This window comes from Sceloporus occidentalis, unplaced genomic scaffold, assembly GCF_023333645.1.
Source record: "Sceloporus occidentalis isolate IW3139 unplaced genomic scaffold, rSceOcc1.0.p SCAF_66, whole genome shotgun sequence".
Classification (NCBI taxonomy): Eukaryota; Metazoa; Chordata; class Lepidosauria; order Squamata; family Phrynosomatidae; genus Sceloporus; species Sceloporus occidentalis.
In genome coordinates, this window is record NW_028317046.1 from 1,599,827 (window position 1) to 1,618,777 (window position 18,951).

Genomic DNA, 18,951 nt, shown 5'->3' on the forward strand with positions numbered 1-18,951 from the left:
TATGCTGGGTTTTTTTATGCATTATCGGGGCTTCTAGGGCTGTAGAACCCTGCGATACCGTCATACCCAGCAAACATTCCGACCTCCTAGAAAAGAGGGGCATCAGAGAAGGAAAAAGCGACAGGGGGTCTTGAGAATCAAAGGGGGCTCTTGCGATGTATGAGTTGCACCTACAAACCCCGGGAGTTCCTGAATAAGACAACCACAGGCATTTGGGTCCAAAACAGGGTACGTACATCTAGAAGAGGTATTTATAATACACCGAGGGCACAGTACGTACAAAGAATTAAAAAGAATGTAAGGACGACGATACAATTTACCCGCCCGACTGTTTCAGTTGAGCAATGTGCTGGGTATGAGTCAAGACCCAAGGCAGGAACACTCGGCACTCCTTAAAGGAAGAGGCTATTCATTGTGTTACAGTTACATTATGGCAAAGCCGTCACTGAGCAACAGTTGTTATTATGCTTTAAGTACGAAGCACAAATGTAGCAGCGGAACAGGAGCACTTTCCAGAATATCTCCAATATTCAAGCAAATATATCAGAAATACAAGCAAATCCAAAATGTAGCTTTTTAAGAAAAAAATGTACTGTACTAAACAAACCTCTCGATGTTTCATGGGATCATTTGTAAGATCTTTTTGCTCCATGACATTGGCATACCTCCCAGCAGTCCCGGATTTCCTGGGACAGTTCCCATTTTGGTCTCCACTAGCTGCTCCATTGACAGCGGAGAACATGGGCCAGTTGAGAAGATCCTCTGATCTACCCTGACCGGATCAAGGAGCTGTCAAGATAATGGGGGTCTTTGCTGTTGCAGCCAAGACCTCAACAGGGCCACCTTGCAAGGTTTGCAGCCGAGTGCCATGAGCTGGCTCTTTGGGTAAGGAGGACAGGTGCCCACTTCTTTTGCCATGCCCTCAAGACAGGTGTCTCAATTTGGACACCTGAAACATTGGTTATTGGATTGATAAAGTGATATGAAATGTGTAGGCTGGATATCATTCAATTAGACTTCAAAGGGCTACGTGTGACCTCCATGATTCCAGTAAGACACACTTACCACCAGTATGGAAACAAAAGCACCATCTCAATGCCCTCTGGTGCATTAAAACTAGACTTCTTCTATATATCAAAATTCTTGTTGGCTTAGCAGGAGTGCCCTGAAAATCCAGTAAAAATCACACACCTGAGATATGTCTGGGATATCAAAAGCGGTTGCATCTTTATTGACTGGCAAAGACTGATACGGATCTGTAACATCGTAAAGATGAATTATTAACTTCAAGGAAGATTTATCTCCTTTTACATATTTTAGGAACAAGTGGATGCCAAGTAAGAAAGGACTGCACCTATGTACATGGGTAAAACATAATGTTTATTTTGGCTTATTAAGGCTATCAAGGTGGTCACAGAGGTAATGAGATTTCAGGATAATACCCGTCGCACCGAATAGTGATTTGCAGCGGAACGTATTTGATTACAAAATTCCTAAAACGCTTACTCCACTGTAATTGGGAGAAAATATTTTCCCTAAAACGCTCTTTAAAATTATTCTAATGTAAATACCATTAAAATATGACCAATTATGCAGGTTTTTGTCCTACAAGAGAGAGCTACTGAAATGGAATAATTCATAATAATTGTCAAGCGCCCCGCTTTAGAATGGATTTTGGTCCTTAATCCTTCTGTCCCTTTTCTCGCCTGATATCCATACCAGGGGAGGTTATCTGGACCACTCTCTTCTTCCGGGCGAGTCGTGTCATGTGGGGAGGGGGGTCACCTCAATGTGTATGTGGGTGAGGATTGGGAGAAGAGGGCAAGGAGTAGGTGGAACATAGATGGGGATTGGGCATAGACACATGTCACGCCCCAGCCTAGAAAAAGAATAAACTGCCCCCAAGACCCAGAGAAGCCGCGCTTCACCCAGAGACTCCGGGTCTAGCCCTGAAAGTTCCCGTGACGTCTTTTTTTTCTAGGAGCTCATTAGGTTTTCTTGGTATAAGTGAATCACACTGTACTTCACCCATAATAGTGATAATAAAATAGACTCTGTGTTTATTTTTTAAATTGCGTAATTAAAACACATTATTCTAAAAGCTTTGATGATGCTTGCTCCTTTTTTCCCTCTTCGCAGAACAGTAAGTCCAACTATTGAGATTTATCATTACAGATGTTAGAGAAAAAAAAGATGTAAATTTGATAAAATCGTAACACAAAACCTTTATTTCACAGGTGGCCAGGCATGAAAGTAAAACGTATACTGTAGCAAAGAACAATTATAAAAACTGGGATCATTGATGTGGTTGGAATGATATTTGCTGAAAGGGTTTGTACATTTTACAGATGTTAAATTTGAAGGCAAACATTTTAAAAAGCATATATTGCTTCCAGTAAATCTACTTTAAGGTCAGTTTCCTGAGATGACACACAGACTCCTACGTCAACTTTTATTTGACCACATCTATGTCCTCACATACTGTAAGTGTGTAAATGTAAATGCATACAATATGTGGGGTTCTAAAGGTTATAAAGATTACTTTTGCTCCTACAACCAACCTGATAGGGCTCAAATAGGGGATCTCAAGTATTTTTGGGAAAAGAGAGGTCCCTTGATTTCCAGAGCAAAGAAAAAAAAAAAATCAAACAAAAAAGATCATGAGATGACTGTTTGCGTCCTTCAACAAAAGGCCATCAGGAAGAATGGATCTACTTAATCATCCACCAAAAAGAGGATCTGCTAAAGTCATTAAGGGGAGGTAAGAGCCAAAAAAAGGACAGCATGCCTCCCCCTACCAAACAGTCGAATATTATAGGATCCAGCTCCACTATGGCTTTTTTTGGTGTATTAATTGATTTGATTGATCACCATGTTCTGCAGCGATTTGTAATGGTGCATCAAAAGATCAAGACGTGCTGGAGCAGTTGTATATTATTTAAATGAATTCCGTCCAAAAAAAAGTGATAAAAATATTGGCATGCATACCCAAAAAAAGATGTAAGGCAGCCCCATGCAAATTGGCAGCATAAAAAATACATATATATGTATGTTTATATAGTGCTCTCCCTACCAGCCAAAAGGCTACGGCAGGTGAAAAGAAAAAAAAAAACAATGCAGGTGAAGGATCCAGGTGCACTGATGTACTTACCGGCAACATCCAGGTGAAGTGATAGGTGTGCAAACCCCCATGAAACAGTGGAGCGTGCCTAGGGGCACAGAGGCATCTGGGGCTCTAGGCTGCCTCAACCTCAGGGCCAGAGGATCAAGCTTTCAGTCCAAGGACAATATTAAAAGGACTGTTGCTGTAGTTAAAGACAGAGCTGAAAGCTGGCTATCACTCGTTATCGTTTGACGCACGATGCAGCAGTCAGTGTACAGAGTGTTAGTCCTTATTCTGCCATCTGGTGGCAGGGACAGTTGATGACAGTGTGGCTATTTTTACACGGGAATGGTTTTCATGTTGTCACACAAACCAATGAAACATAGGGGAGAAGCTTTATAAATGGTATTGGGTGAGGTTCAACACCCAGAAGAATCACTGATGGTTTGCTTTTTTTTTTTTGTGTGTGATTTTATAGAGAAAAAAAAATGTATTTTCTAAGACATATTGTATTTACCAGATGTGAATACTCCGGTGTCAATCCATGAAAGTCGCTCCGGCTTTGATACGTCTATTCATTGAAATGATAGGTGTAACCACCTTTTTTTAATATTCCCTAAAATCCAACCAAGAGCATGCAAATAATACTTCTTTATTTTATAGAACACATCCATTCCTCAGAATGACCCCACAATAAGTGTAAAAGTAAAGAGTCCTTGGTACACAAGTACATTTTTGGTGGCTCAAGCCAATTGTTCTTCACTAGACTCGTTCACAGGCTGGTCTGTAGAAACAGACATTTGGGCTCTCTCCTGTCTTAATCTCTCAGCATTTGTTATGGTCATTGGATGCAAAGGGAAAAAGCCAGCAAGACCTGTAACAAAATTAGATGTTCAGAACGGACATTGTACAAGAAAACTAAACATAAAAGCCAAAACATGGGCAGCTTGGACTGAAACCTAGTTGATTAAAATGCAAAAGGTGCTGTTCCAAATAGAAAACTATTAATCGCACACTTTAATACGCGACGTAAAAAATCTCAACAGTTCTACACCATCTCAGCTCAATTAAGTTGTTATGGAGTGAACCTAATAAAGCAAATTGAGCATAAATAGATGCAAGTAAACATGGTGAGTCCCTTAACGTCACAAATAATAAAGTAATGGTGCGCTCTAAGAATCAATTAAGAAAAGTTGTTCAAAAGCAGGAATGTGTGTATATATATATATATATATATATATATATATATATATATATTATTATTTCTTGTAGCTTACATGTATGCTTTGGTTCATTGATTATTACATCTCTCTATGATTACTTAAAAATCCACCCAGATCATCCTTCTATGGGTGCTTCAATTGCAAATACATTGGGGAAAAAATAACCGGTTTACATAGTGGGGGAAAATCACTAATTTTTAACAAAACAGCATGACCCCCTACTGCCATAGCATTAGCTAGAAAGATAAAAACGGGACTAATATTTTAAATATATATATATATATATATAATATAATTAAATGCATTTTTTAAAGAAATTACCTAGCAACTTTGCCACTGGTTTTGTGGTATGCGCTCCAGAGCCAATCCAATATTTAATTTGCTCCATATTCAAGCTTACAAGCTTTTCGTTGTAGACGTTGGGCATTGGATCATAAGTGCCTAGTTGTTCTAAATATTTGCCATCTCGCGCCCTCTTATTGTGGGCAGCAACAATGCGGTAGAACGGTCTATTTGCACAACCACCGAGTGCCAGTCTGATTACTACGTGACCTCCATGGTACCGCTTCAAAAGCAGAGATGCTAGAAAGACAAAGCAAACGAAATATTGCTGAACTATTAAAATTATTTACACCCCCCCAAAACTAGTGTTCAAAAATAAGCATGAAGTACACAGCATATGAGTAACTTTAGGTGAAGTTATCTGACATCTTACATTTTAAACAGAAAATATATGTGCGTTATCTAAAACATCTAAAGGGAGAGGGCTTTATCCATCAATCTGTGACCGCAGGGGGATGAAACATTTCATTCCCTAAATGACCAGGTAACCGTGACATTCGAAGAAGGCTGGTGGGATGAAACATTTAGACTCATCACTATATAGTGAATACACCACACACAAAAAAAAAAAAAAAAAAAAAAAAAAGACCATCATCGCAACACTTAGCCGTGTCGCAAAGGTCGCAGACGCACGTTACCTTAACTCCAAAAAGATGTGCTTATAGATTATCGAATAGAGTAACATTTCTGTGAAGAAAACCGGCGTTGATTACTCCAAAATAGACTGGTATTAAAATCAAGGTTTCCTGGATGATAGTCCGGCGTTAAATATACATTGGGTAATAAATATATATATATATATATATATATATATATATATATTATGTGCAATGTATCTGGCTGCAAGAGAAACAAGCTCCAGAAGGTTGTCGACAATTAAACTTAATGTCGTTAAGAATTACAAAGGGCGAAAACCACAACAATTATTAACAAAGAAAATACAAGTGAATTAATTACACATAAATAAAGCACACGACAGACATGCAGCTACTCACTTAAATGCACCATGATGGGTGAATACTGTCTGTACCTGGAGAAAGACAGCAGAAAATGTCATATTATTCGGTCGGAATTGTGACCGGTGACTCGCACGGCATAGTCTGCTACGGGCAGAGAAACACGTCTCACCAGCTCGTCCGCCCTGTAACCGTCACACCGGGGAAACCGAAGCGGTCATTGCCCTGTCCTTCACCCTGGGATAGACACCTATCAGCACACCGCAGCCATGAGCAGGAAGGAAGCAGCCCACTGCTAACCCGGAAGTAGTTGTCCTCTAGCTCGAGTCGCGAAACTGACGTCACTCGGCTTTTCTTTTTGGTGCAGCTAGCTGGTACAGTGACAGGTGGGCTGCGGTGATATTATTAAGTAAAATCTACTCCAGAGCCCCCGGTTTCTCCAGATTTTGGTTTATATGGAGCGCACACAGATTGCTGACATGTAATAACGAATAAAGCTTTCAATAATAAATTTTTTAAAAAAAGCCTGACCGTAAATTGCTTTTAGGGGTGAGTGTAAGCGCCTAGTGATGAGATCCTTCACAGTTCAATGATGCAGCCTTTGTGTCTGTTCAGGAATATGCATTTTGGGGGGGTTCCTGTGGGGCTTGGATGTAAAGTAAGATTATAAGCATTAGAAAGTATTTATAATAAAGCATGGAGTCGATGGGTTAATGAACAGACCCATGTCCCAGAGGCGTTAGTTTGCATTTGGGATGAAAAGTGTAATTTATCCTTAATAATATCGGGCGGGAGTTTGCAGAAAGTTAATATAACTTTAGTCATTGCCTGGTACAGATTACACTCCTAAAGCACTGTGATTAGAGAGACGCTCTATCACATCAGATCTCTGTGATACAGGCATGCCTTGCTCCTTATTTCCGGTATGTTGCACGGATCTCCCGGAAGTGAGGCACTGACACCGGCTGTGGAATTTGTCCTGGTGTGACAGCGCTTCACGGGAGTACAAACATGGCGGTGTGAGTACGCAGGTCACGGCACTGAGACACCCCGGCCTCTGCTTGCACCGGAGACCGCGAGTCGGTGGCCAGGGACGATATGACGGGTATGTACAGGCTCCTGACAGGTGTCTTGGGGGAGGGGAGTGAGTGGCAGCCACGCCCCCATGGAGGATTCAAGGTGTGTAAACTCCCCTAGGCTGCCAGATAGGGGCTGCCCTGAGGTGCAGGTGCCTGACCCTGGCTAGGACATGGCTAGGGAGTGTGGCTACTCAGGCTTATTGTCCCCATAAGAGAAAGTGTAACCAAAACACAGAGTGACCCTTATTAGTATTTCAGTATCATTTCTCCGAGCCCTCTGTAGATTAATCGGGTTTGTAAACTGCTCTATTCTGTTGCCCCCGTATAGAACCCAACATGCATTTCCTAAGAAGTCTATTTGAATTTTTACGGTAACATCTCATCTAACCATTACGTATTTACTGGGAGGGGGATAGATGGAACAACCTCCCAGCAGAAGTGGTAGAGGGTAATACAGTGAGGGTATTAAACATGCATGGGATAGGCATACGGCTCCTGAATCTAAGACGAGACCAACGACTGATTAAGGTTTGAGACTTTACAACAGGAGAAACGGGCAGACTAGACGGGGCCAGATGGGTCTGATCGGCCATAAATGCTATGCTTCTATGTTAACTACACATAGCGAGAGAATAAAATACATTTTAGAACTGGAATGACTGCACCGTGTCGGTCATTCACACACAGAAACGTAACCACATGTTTGTGTGTGTGAATGACAGACATGGTGCAGTCCAATGTGTCCACCATACAAGTCCTAAACAGAAAGTAAAAATAAATAAATATATATATTAAATATATTTAATGAGTTCCATCATTAACTCCGGGAACAAATACGATTGTCAGCGTTTTGTGCGAGGAGCACCTTAAACTAAAAGCGTTGGTCCTGTGGCTGAGCATCATAGTAGTTTGAGTCCAACATTAGCTGGAGAGCTAGCTGTGGTGACTGGTGATAATCATTTAAAAATTATATCTAAAACAGTTTGGAAGTTTGAAAAATTTGTCTCATTACCATAGAAACACATGGTATGGTCCTGATGTCAGGCCCATTCCATTGGTTGCTATGGTGATAACACATTTTAAACATTGCACTAAAATCACTTATTATCCATGAACTCTTTGTATCAGATTTCTTTTAAGCAACTCTGGCTTCAAGAGGCTTCCGCTGTAATGTTTTGCATCTAGATATTTGCGTACCCAGAGTAGATACTAATAGTCAAACTTGCGTTTTTCCAATCATCATAAAGAGTTTTTAATAACAATTTCTGACTTTTTGGATGTAGAATCCATCCTAACGGCATTATTATGTTTGTAATATGCTGCCATCGGTGACTATATACACTATGTTGCTAAGCAACGCAATAATCCCGTCATTTTAGATATAAATTCTTTACGGATTACGATCGTAATCTGTTTATATTCTTCTGATGAAGTGGAATAGTCAGGAGAGGGAGTTGTTGAATGGTTAATTGCGTTGTGTGCGTGAAACGAGAAATACCAGTTACTTCTGTAAAAATAAATAAATAAATAATGTAAATTAAAACTACCTAGTTTATTTCTTTATTAAACACACAGGTTCCCTACACCCTCAATGCTGGTTAGGCTACAGGTAACTTAATCTGGTTGGTAATACAATCTAACTGGTTAAGGGTGAACGGAGACAGATTCTAAGCCGCCCCTATAAACATATACTCTGCAACATGCTGTCCTTTGTGCTTTTAACTCATATTCTCTTTTTGACCATTTAGGGCAGCTGTTATGAATGAATGACCGGAGGACCTTTCATTATTATTCATTCATGCACCAGCAGCAGCCATGTTGGAAAGTTTGGTGGCGTGGGTCCTCAATACCTACCTGGGGAAATATGTCAATAACCTTAATACGGACCAGCTATCTGTAGCACTTCTGAAAGGTAACAAATGAGACTTTTCTACTCCCTCTCCGATTTATGTGCTTATTACAAACCTAAAACGGGGACTTCGTCACCTTAGAAAACATGAAGTGGTCCGGTTATCAGGATCATTCCATTGGTTGCTATGGTAATAAAGCCACTTTTAAAAATTTGCACTAGAATTGCTTTGAATAATTCTCAAAACGCTCAATAGCTAAGGCTTCTACTTTTTATTTGCTGTTATCTGAATCTTTGTGCAGTTTATATTGATTTCCTACACGTATGTCAACTGGCTCCTAAAATATTATGTCCGGCTCTCAAATTGTTAGATGGAAGGGCGAGTAATAGAGACTTAGTTTGTTATAATACATTGTTGTAAAATAACCGTGTTGACGTTTACAGGTGCAGTGGAGTTGGAGAACCTGCCTTTAAAAAAAGATGCACTGAAAGAATTGGAGTTGCCATTCGAAGTAAAAGCAGGTGCGGCAAAGATATAGCTCTGACATGAATATATATATATATATTTTAGGGCTGATTATTTTAATGCTTTTCCTTTTTTTGTTTTATTAGGTTTCATAGGAAAAATAAAAATACAGATCCCTTTCTACCGTCCTCACCTGGACCCATGGGTTATTTCGATTTCTAAGCTACATTTAATCGGTGCTCCCGACAAGCTAGAAGATTTCGACGATTTGAAAGAAAAGCTGCTCGATAAGAACCGCAAAAAAGCACTTCTTAAAGCCCTGGAGGATAAATGGAAAGTATGTAGTTTATGCATTTTATCTGCGCTTTCAGTTTTATTTCAAGGGGTTTCTTTTTGTTTCACGGATTTGGTTGCGTTCAGTGTTTTGTGCGGCGCATAACCCAGGGTAAAATACTGAATGCATCGTTGCCCCAGAGGCCTATTTAAATCCCAAGAGCTCCTCAACAACCAACATTCACATTATGGCTTTATTCATTTGTACCACGTCAGACCTTTTTTTAATCATCTGTTCTTTGTCTATTTTCATTTTTTTTTTGTTTTGCTGCAGAATGCACAAGAACAAAAAGGAGAATCCTACTGGTATTCTGTTACTGCCTCTATCGTAACTAGAATTGTGGATAATATTGAGGTGAGTCAAACTCTATTGTTCTTGGAATGGCACTACAATAATATTTAGAAAAGGTGACCTATTTCCAGTTAGATGGCCTTTGTTAAAACTTTTCTTTTCTCTCTGGTTGATTGATCCAAGTTTAAGTTTAATTGATCGTTAGAAACCCTTGTGCAAATTATGTTACAGCCAGAAATGTCCTTGTTTTCCATGGAAACAGCTGAGTGACCCCAAACTTTTGAACAGTAGTGTGTATAAATAAAATAATAAAAAACCTTTACAATTTGTTGGATTACAAAGCAGACGCATGATATCCTAACAGTACAAAAAAGTGATTTGGCATTTCAGTAAGACCATGCATAATATCGCTGCATTGATTTGATCTTGACTGTTCTTGTGTATTCTTCTAGCTAAAAATTCAGGATGTCCATTTGAGGTTTGAGGATGGGGTGACAGATCCATCACATCCGTTTGCGTTTGGTGTATGCATTAAAAACGTGTCTGTGCAAAATGCTGTCCATGAGCCGGTAAGGGAATCCTAGTTGATGTGAGATGTTATAAATGAGGCATAAGAGTGGAAGGATACTGTTAGTTTTATAGTTTTATCGCCGCACTGATGAAGTTTTACCACTCTTATAAAGTTACACCAACACTACGTAGTGTATTCTTTACAGATGGGGTTTGTCCTCTCTCTGCGGGATTCTTTTAATGCGCTGGGAGTGAAGAAGTGTAACTGTGTAACTAATCGTATTGACAGCCGTGCGGTTGATCTCTGGAGATATGACTGCATCCCTTGTATACCATTGATCATTGGGTAAAAGTAGACTCCCCCTATTCACCTGTGATTTGTACCAAAAGCCAGCTGATGAGCAGAAAAATGTAGAATTTTCCCTGTGCCTAAAGTTCAGCAACTTTACCGAAAACCTTTTTTCTTTTCCCTCACTTGACACTGTAAACCTAAACTTAATAATTTTGCTACTGCATGAAAAGGCGAGTCCACAACTTCTTTCTACTTTTTTCTTTATTTTAAGGTGGAAAAATCGATGAGAAAAAAACAGCTGGAAGTGGAAGAGTTTAGCATTTATTGGGATGTCCGCAGCACTTTATTGGGAGGCCTTCCTCCCGGGGAGCTGCAGGTAACTGAGATTTATACCTAAAAATGGTTCTGATGGAAAATGGAGAAAAAAGAACTGGCAGCAGGAGACATGTGTGGCTTGTTACAGTAATAAAACGACCACGTCTTCATATATTTGTTTGTTGAGGATTCCTGTTTTTTAACCTTCTAGGAGGAGATGGATAAAAGCATGGAGAGTCGGGAGCACCAGTATATAGTGAAGCCTGTGTGTACTTCAGCTCTTCTCAAGAGGAATTGTTCCAAAGATCCCTTAAGGTCACGACATCAGCCACGTATTGAGTGTGATATATGTCTTAAGACCATCCCGCTGACTCTATCTCAGGTAATCCTTTATTTTCTGTGGGTGTCAGAGGGGGTCTCTGATATTCTGTTAATTGTTCATGTGGTTCTTCCCAAAATAGTTGTTTCTTTTCGCTAGCCGCATTTTCATGACTACTACAGCTTTTTTCATTTTCCTTTTTTATTATATAAATAGATAGTGTTTATGTTTAAATGGTGCATTCACCACTTGAAATCATAGCTCTACATCCTGTAACATATAAAAAAAAGAAATTTTAATTTCAGTCTGTTTTAGTTCAGAGTTTCATGACAAAGTCTAAATCTGCCTAATTGGGCCAAAGATATCATCACAAGGTCTCGTGTATTATTACAATACAGACAAACTTTTGTGTTTGTGTAGCTGTACATGACTTGTATATGACTGTGGACACTGACCTAGACACAAGTGTAAAGGTCATTGCGGTATATATGGGTATTCTGTGTCCAAACAGATCTCATGAATGTTTATAACACAGCTTGCAATTTCTATGAAATCAAATGATTGCAATGTGTTTATCAATTTTGAGTTTTTTTACTTGCTTATAGAAATGCCTAGTTGGTATTTCACACATCAGGCACATATCTTGTGACAGAAAAGCATGAATCACATTTTAGTCTAGTCTGATCTTATATATTCTGATTTTATATAGTCTGATTATATATATTTGTGGTCAAGAAAGATGGTTTCCTGCATTTAAAGTCCATATTTCCTTAATATGTCATTAAGATGGCTACATGTGCATTAAGTTTAGGCAGGTTTGAAGCGTTGTCAAGGTTTGCACAGAAAGTAACTAACGAGACTCGTGTTCCCTACTCAGGAGCAATACCAGCAAATTGTGGAATTTGTGGATGAGTTTGAAAGAAAAGAAAGACAACTCAAATACAGAAAGTGGAAACCGAATGTTGCCGTTTCAAACAAGTAAGTGACTTGAATCAGCATAACGGGAACTTTATATTTCTTAAAGAAACATTGGAAAGTAGCATTCAGTTAACAGAAGGGCTAATGATTCAGACTACATATTTATAAGGCAATCTGTGGACCGAATAACTTAAAGCAGGGCCTGGCAAACTACCAGTGCCAGGTCGCCATGGGGGGGCAAGAAATTGTTTGCTGGGGGAGCCCCGAATTCTAGCACCACTGACACCCACTCCTTCTCTTGGCTGGGTATACCAAGCTTCCTCAGTCCCTGCACAATGAGTGTGAGCGCAGGGATATGATGTCATTTCACTGCGCAAGGCTTGTGTAAGGGCTGTAAGGGAGCAGAAGAAGGGGAGTTACTGTGTGTTAGTATGTGTGTGTATGTTAGTAGGTGTGTTTAACTGGTATCGTTGGGGAGGGGGGAATCACTGGCTCCTAAATTCTGATCAAATCCGCCAACCCCTGGCTTACAGTCTAGGCAGGGAGTTAATATAATTTGCTACGTATAAAAGGCATACTTTTGTTAATTTATTTGTTGTCTAGAAAGCTTATTGATAGAATCTAACTAGCCATTTTCTTCTCTCGCCCTGTTAAAAGTTCTAAGGAATGGTGGCTTTTTGCACTGAATGCAAACCTCGCGGAAATACGGGCGCAAAGACGCCGCTTGACTCTGGACTTTGTGCTCCAGCGCGCACGGGATGCCATTTTTTATTGCGATAAACACTATGATCGTCTTAAAAGGCTACAATTATCGAGTGATGACGAGGTATGAATTCCTCACCCCTTTGTATGTTTAGAACATTCTTGTTTGTATCTCCGTGGTTATTTTTCACCAAAACACACATTTATATTGGAGCTTCCTGCAACAATCCAGCTGTGTTACAGGAACAATCAAAGACCCCTTTTTAATACATGAAGGACAGTATGTATTTAAAATTAACGTAACTGCAACAAGAGTGATGGTAGGTAACAACAGCTTGACTGATAAGTATCTTAATGTGTTTGAGATCTGCTTTGATTTTATCCAATATTGTTTCACCATCATGATGTTACTAAATGACAGAAATTGTGTCTACAGGTCACATTGACCTATTCTTGGCTGACTTTGTATTCCTTTGGTTATCGGTCTTAAGAACATTCATTCGTAGTGAGTTCTGTGCCGCAGCCATGAAGATAGAATATTAAGTCAAAAGCTCAGGATAAGTGCTTCTTGGGAACCGTCACATACAGTCGTTTAATATGTGCAATCATTTTGTCTCAGGCTCGCATGGATCAGATTGAGGAGGAACAGTCATTTGAAGAATTGAAGATCTTACGTGAGCTGGTTCATAACCGTTTAAGAAAGCAGCATGAATTAGCTGAGGTCAGAATCTGTTTTAGAATGATTGTCAAAATCAAAGGAGGTCTCTCAAAACTATTTCTTTAGATTTAAATGGATTTTAGACTGCCGTGTGTCTGTTTCTATTTGTGCACTTTTAGATCACAATAATTATGGTTTTTTTCCTGCCCTTCGCAGACAATAAGAGAGCCGTTTTCTGATCCAGCGGTAATTTCTCCAGCCTCTAGCCCGTCTGGAAGCCACACCGGCATGCTCCAGTATCTCCAGTCATGGTTTCCAGGTTGGGGTGGTTGGTATGGGAATGCTCAGGAAGCAAGAGAAGATATGGAAAGATTAACACAAGAGCAGCAAGAAAAGAACTGGAGTCCAGAGGAAATATTGGGTAAATACGTGTGTTAAAGCATTAAGGATAGAGGTTGAGGGTGTAAAGTGACTCTTTCCTGTTGGTTTTTTTTTTGCTTTTATGAAATATATTTTGTGAACCTGAAAGATTACAGTTATTTTATGATTTTGCTTAAACATCTTTGTATTCTTAAGGTGCGGATGAGCTGTTTGACCCAACCACTGATACTGCAAACTTGAATACATTTACCAAAAGAGATCATGTGTTTCTGAAACTGAACTTCCAGCTGGAGGGAGGCACAATCACACTTTCACACAAGGAGAAAAGCAGCACCTCGGATAAAGAAACTGCTTTCATGCAGCTTGAATTTTCAGGTAAAATGTTATATAATATATAATTTTTTTTATTATTTATTTTTTTTTTTTTACTGTGACAAACGTACAATTTACCATTAACTTTTATATGAACGGAATGTGTTGCGTTATTTATTTGCAGGTCATTTTGACCACTGCCAATTCTCAGTGGTTAACTCTTGAAATGTATAAATGTTTGTTAAATTTAAATTAATTATTTATAACAATGATGTTCAGTGTTATTTCTCTCTTAATCTTGCTGAAGGAATGACCGTCCGAGTTGAATCTTTGCCTCGTCGAGACTCCTCTCTTTTGCTGGTTCAGCTCGGTGGACTGTTCCTTCGAGATCTGGCAACACACGGCACAATTTTTCCAGATCTGGTCTACCCTAATCCTGTAGGTAACACTGTATCTAGCGTTTGGAACTGTTCTTAAATTCAGTAAGGTTCACAAACACAACACCATAATCTATAACTGTTTCTGCAGGTTTAGCGTTTAACTTCTGTTATTAATGTATTCCTTTCTTTGCTCCGTCATTAGGCTTAGCACAGGACAGCCTTTCACATTTTTTACATTAGCTAATGCGACTTTAAATATTAAATATAATTATCCCTTTTTACAATAGCTAAAAGTTTTTTTTTAAATTTCCTTCTTGTGCTTTTTTTATTGACTTCTGTAACTGTAATCTGAGTATTTTGGTTAATGCTTCGTAAGATTAGCGAAACATTTTCAGGATTTTACATCTTTTTGTAAAAACAAGAACAAGTTCTTTGGGGAAAATATTTACTGTAAATCTGTTTTATTATTGATGTTGTGTTAAGAGTCTTCTATTGCTCCAAAAATTATGAATCCGCAGTAGAAAGAAGATTTATATTATTCATATTACTGATTTTGCAGCAAAAAGAAGTTGGTGGTGTCTCTCAAGCATTTAGTGCTCACAGTGGTTCTCCAGAATCGCAAAGTCCTAAGGGTGGTAAGTTAGATCCGGTCTTCGGTGCAACTATTTGTACAAAAATGTTTCGGTTTTCCCCCACTATGTCTAGTGTATATTATTACTTATGTTCTGCTGTTTCACAGTGAGTTTTTCAGACGCCCCTGTGTTCAAAATGTTATACGAGAAGAATCCAGTTCACAGCACTTTTGAAAGGCGACTGGAAGTCAGCACAAGACCTTTAAATATAATCTACAATCCACAAGCAATCACCAAAGTAGCAGATTTCTTCTACAAAGGCAAAGTTCACAGTTCAGGTAATTTCACACTATAGATCTTTATCTAAATCCTTTTTTTGGTCCTATTAGGGTTATGTAGAGAAGCAAGATAAAAAAATATTAAACAATCCCCATAGTGTTTTTATACAATTAAATACCAGATATATAAACATTGCGAGGGAATTTGAGATGTTGTATTTGATACGATGCCCGGTTACATATGAAACCAGCAGTTATTATTTGTGGGTTTGTTTCCACAGGCTTTGGATACCAGTCGGAATTGGAATTAAGAGTGGCGGAGGCTGCCAGGCGACAATACAATAAATTGAAAATGCAAACAAAAGCTGAAATTAGACAAACCATTGATCGGTTGCTGGTCGGGGAATTTATTGTAAGTTTCTGGCTTGTCAAAGGCTCCAAGCTGAAGTCATGTATGTCGGCTTTGTGGTTAATGGAGGAATTATCGCAATTGTACAAATGTCATAAATAGTCTGTGCTTGGTATATGAAGCGTCGAGCTGCTTTAAAATTAAAGCTCATCTGTCTGGTTAACTAAATTGGCCGACTTGTGTCTTGGAGAAGAAAATGTTTTTTTTTCTATTATCATCTCTCATATGTTTTTTATTGTATGATACATTTTTATTTGTTGTTTCTTTTGCAAATCAAGTTTATTTTCTTTATAAACAACTCACCTTCTTTCAGTCAACACTTATGCGGTATTTTATTTGTAGGAGAACAGTCGGCGCTGGACCGTGCATCTTGATATTTCTGCCCCCCAAGTAATCTTCCCAGATGACTTCTTGTGCCAGGATCCTGTTTTGGTCGTGGTAGATCTTGGGAGAATCTTGCTTACTAATTCTCAAGGTAATTATGAGACAAAGCACATCTTCCAAACTGACATAAAACAGAGTGCTGTATTCCAGCCTTATTTATTTCTTGTTGGAAAATTGACTTATTACGATAAAAATAATATACCTTTTCATATTACTTTGTGAAACTAGGTGTTTTGGTAATCTACTTTATTAACGCTACATTTTACATTACAAAAAAACAACTTACCACTTTACTAATGGTGATCGGGTTAGATACAGGTGTGATGCTTGTGCTGCCAAAGAGCAGAAGTAAATTATAATATATAGGCTTTTTTTAGCAGAATATACAGATCATTTGTCAGATTATTTATTTGGGAATCTCTTGTGCCTAAAGTGTTAAATCACCTTTTTCTAGCGACCCTTGAAAAGTGTAATTGTCCATCTGTGCTCTGGTTTTTTCACCTTTTTGATATATTTTTTTTTTAATCATTTTATTACGTTAACAGATCACAGCAGAAGAGGCGTTTTAACTAGTTTAACCACAGAAACAAACGACTTAAGCGATGATGAATACAAAACCCCTTTAGCTACTCCTCCCAACAGTCCACCTCCAGAAGCCGATGATCATTCGAGCACAGACGTTCCCAACATCCTCGGAGCGGAGCTACGTGATAACATTGAGGCCGGTTTACTCAGTGACAGATTATACGAGAAGTACTCTCTTTCGTGCATGGATCTGCAAATCATGGTGGGACATGTAAAAGATAACTGGAAACATATTCAGGACAGCGAGGTTGGCCCAACCCATGTAGTCGAAAAGTTCAATGTGCACTTGCAGTTGGAACGTAGGTTGATGTATACCTCCGACCCCAATTACCCTGGTGCCCTTCTTTCTGGGACGCTGCCCGACTTGAAGATTCACATCAACGAAGATAAGATATTGGCACTAAGGAAATGTTTCACTAGCTTGACCAATTCCGAGAGCAAGCTTTCTGATAACACCCTCCTCCGAAAAGAGAAAATATTTATCGATACGGAACGCAATGGAATGCTGCAAGATTCCGTAATGAACCTAACTCAGAGCATTATTACTCTCGAGCAACAGACCAGGGAGGTACTTGTGGAGTCCAAGCTCCTTTTGGTCGAATTTAAAATTAACTACATGCAGCTGGGTGTCGAAAGTTGCGGCAGATATATTTCAGTCCTCAAGGTGTTCGGTTGTAATGCTCATTTTGTGAAAAGGCCATACGATGCTGAGATATCTCTTACAGTCCACGGTCTGCTGATGGTGGACACTATGCAAACATATGGCGCTGACTTTGACCTTCTGATGGCTTCTCATAAGAACCTGAGTTTTGACGCACCTACTGGAAGTCTCCGAGAGAGCAGGGCCCAGTCTCCAGTCTCTGACGGCAATGGCTCATCGCCTTTAGACCCAGGCGTTTTAAAAGATAAGTATGCTTCGCTGGAGAACCTTAACATAAAAGACGAAGAGTCGCTGATTAGGCTAGAATACCAGTTTGTGAGTTCTGAGTGCCCATCGATGAACTTAGACAGTTCTCTGCAGGTCATGACAGTGCAGGTCAACAACTTGGACATCATCCTTAACCCTGAAACCATGGTGGAGCTGGTGGGTTTTCTCCAGAAATCTTTCCCTAAAGAAAATGAAGATATGAGCCCCCATCCTTTGAAAACAGACACCGAAAGGGACTTTGGTGTGCAGGAGTCATTCCAATCTACGTACGAACAGAACACTCAAGTGGCCGTAGACATCCACAGATTGAACATACTGGTTTTTCGAACTGTTGTGGACAACTACGGAGAGAGTAGTGGGAGAAAAATTGCAACCGCCAGCATTGGTGGCACTAAAGTTAATGTGTTTTTAGGTAGCAGGTGTAATGTAAATGGGTCGCTTGGATGTTTGCAGCTCATTGATCTTGCACAAGATACAATAAATAATCAGTATGTTATCAGCATAGGAAATACAGCAGCCTACGAGAGTCAAGCCGGTGACGAGGAATCCTTTGAAAACACGTTTTCCAGAAGATATTCAAACTGTGCTCCCATGGAGGCTTTAAGTTTTACGTTTAGCGAACACTCTAAAGAAGAATTTTCTCTTAATCTAAAGATGGCATCCTTACATTATAATCATTCGGCCAAGTTTCTGAAAGAGTTAACGTTGTCCATGGATGAACTGGAAGATAATTTCCGTAACATGCTAAAGAGCGCAGCTTCCAAAGTGTCCTCCGTACTGGCAACCAAAACAGCCGAGTACAGCGAGATGGTTTCGATATTTGAGACCCCGCGGAAACACAGGGATTCTTTTCCGTTCGAAGCGGATGAATATGATGGTGTGAGCCCGCAGGACCTTAAAACAGAGACCGTGAAGCTGATTCTTAATATTAACATTGAATCCCCAGTCGTGTCCATACCTCGCAGTCCGGGTAGTTCTGAGCTGCTGGTTGGGCACCTTGGCCAGATATTTATTCAGAACTTTGTGTCCGACGACGACAGTTGCAGCAGCGATCGGCTACAGGTAGAAATAAAAGATATCAAACTCTACTCTTTGAACAGCAGGCTCCTTACGGGAAGGAAAGACTCCCAACATGATTCCAAGTCCCCTCGCACTCGTTCGGGTTCGGCGAGTGTCAGCAGTCAAGAAGAACAGCATTTTACAAGACATGATTTTTTTGAGTCATTGCAGAAGAATCAAGGTGAGAATAAGTGATTATGATAACAAGTGATGAACGTTTCCGTCTGCAATCCGGACTTTTATCACAATGATAATCGTCTTATGGAAGTCAAGTCCTGTGAGTGGTGTGTTAGAGTGTGTGTGTGT

The 18,951-nt window shown here is 39.6% G+C and overlaps 2 protein-coding genes across 2 annotated transcripts in view; one reads left to right on the forward strand and one right to left on the reverse strand.

Annotated features, from left to right (window-relative positions):
* Window positions 1–3,846: 3,846 nt before the first annotated feature.
* On the reverse strand, window positions 3,847–5,676 carry MRPS16 (mitochondrial ribosomal protein S16). Its single transcript, XM_089493647.1, has 3 exons — window positions 5,664–5,676; window positions 4,648–4,908; window positions 3,847–3,977 (listed from the first exon to the last, which is right to left on the reverse strand). The coding sequence occupies exons 1-3, from the start codon at window positions 5,674–5,676 to the stop codon at window positions 3,847–3,849; spliced, it is 405 nt and encodes a 134-aa protein (XP_089349773.1).
* Window positions 5,677–8,518: 2,842 nt separating this feature from the next.
* Window positions 8,519–18,951, forward strand: part of LOC149286818 (intermembrane lipid transfer protein VPS13D-like) — a 63,558-nt gene continuing 53,125 nt past the window's right edge. Inside the window, exons 1-18 of the mRNA XM_089493648.1 lie at window positions 8,519–8,615; window positions 8,997–9,074; window positions 9,165–9,355; window positions 9,626–9,706; window positions 10,096–10,212; window positions 10,717–10,821; window positions 10,972–11,142; window positions 11,957–12,057; window positions 12,655–12,823; window positions 13,319–13,420; window positions 13,574–13,778; window positions 13,934–14,113; window positions 14,358–14,488; window positions 14,990–15,086; window positions 15,182–15,340; window positions 15,562–15,692; window positions 16,032–16,164; window positions 16,619–18,826. Of these exons, the coding sequence (XP_089349774.1) occupies window positions 8,519–8,615; window positions 8,997–9,074; window positions 9,165–9,355; window positions 9,626–9,706; window positions 10,096–10,212; window positions 10,717–10,821; window positions 10,972–11,142; window positions 11,957–12,057; window positions 12,655–12,823; window positions 13,319–13,420; window positions 13,574–13,778; window positions 13,934–14,113; window positions 14,358–14,488; window positions 14,990–15,086; window positions 15,182–15,340; window positions 15,562–15,692; window positions 16,032–16,164; window positions 16,619–18,826 (4,456 nt within the window). The remainder of the gene's footprint in view (window positions 8,616–8,996; window positions 9,075–9,164; window positions 9,356–9,625; window positions 9,707–10,095; window positions 10,213–10,716; window positions 10,822–10,971; window positions 11,143–11,956; window positions 12,058–12,654; window positions 12,824–13,318; window positions 13,421–13,573; window positions 13,779–13,933; window positions 14,114–14,357; window positions 14,489–14,989; window positions 15,087–15,181; window positions 15,341–15,561; window positions 15,693–16,031; window positions 16,165–16,618; window positions 18,827–18,951) is intronic.

Bases quoted from the DNA above. Each gene is read 5' to 3' on its own strand.
- MRPS16 (XM_089493647.1), bottom strand. The intron at 3,978-4,647 runs GTAATTTCTTTA...ATTTTGTTACAG, and splicing joins ACCAGTGGCAAAGTTGCTAG to GTCTTGCTGGCTTTTTCCCT.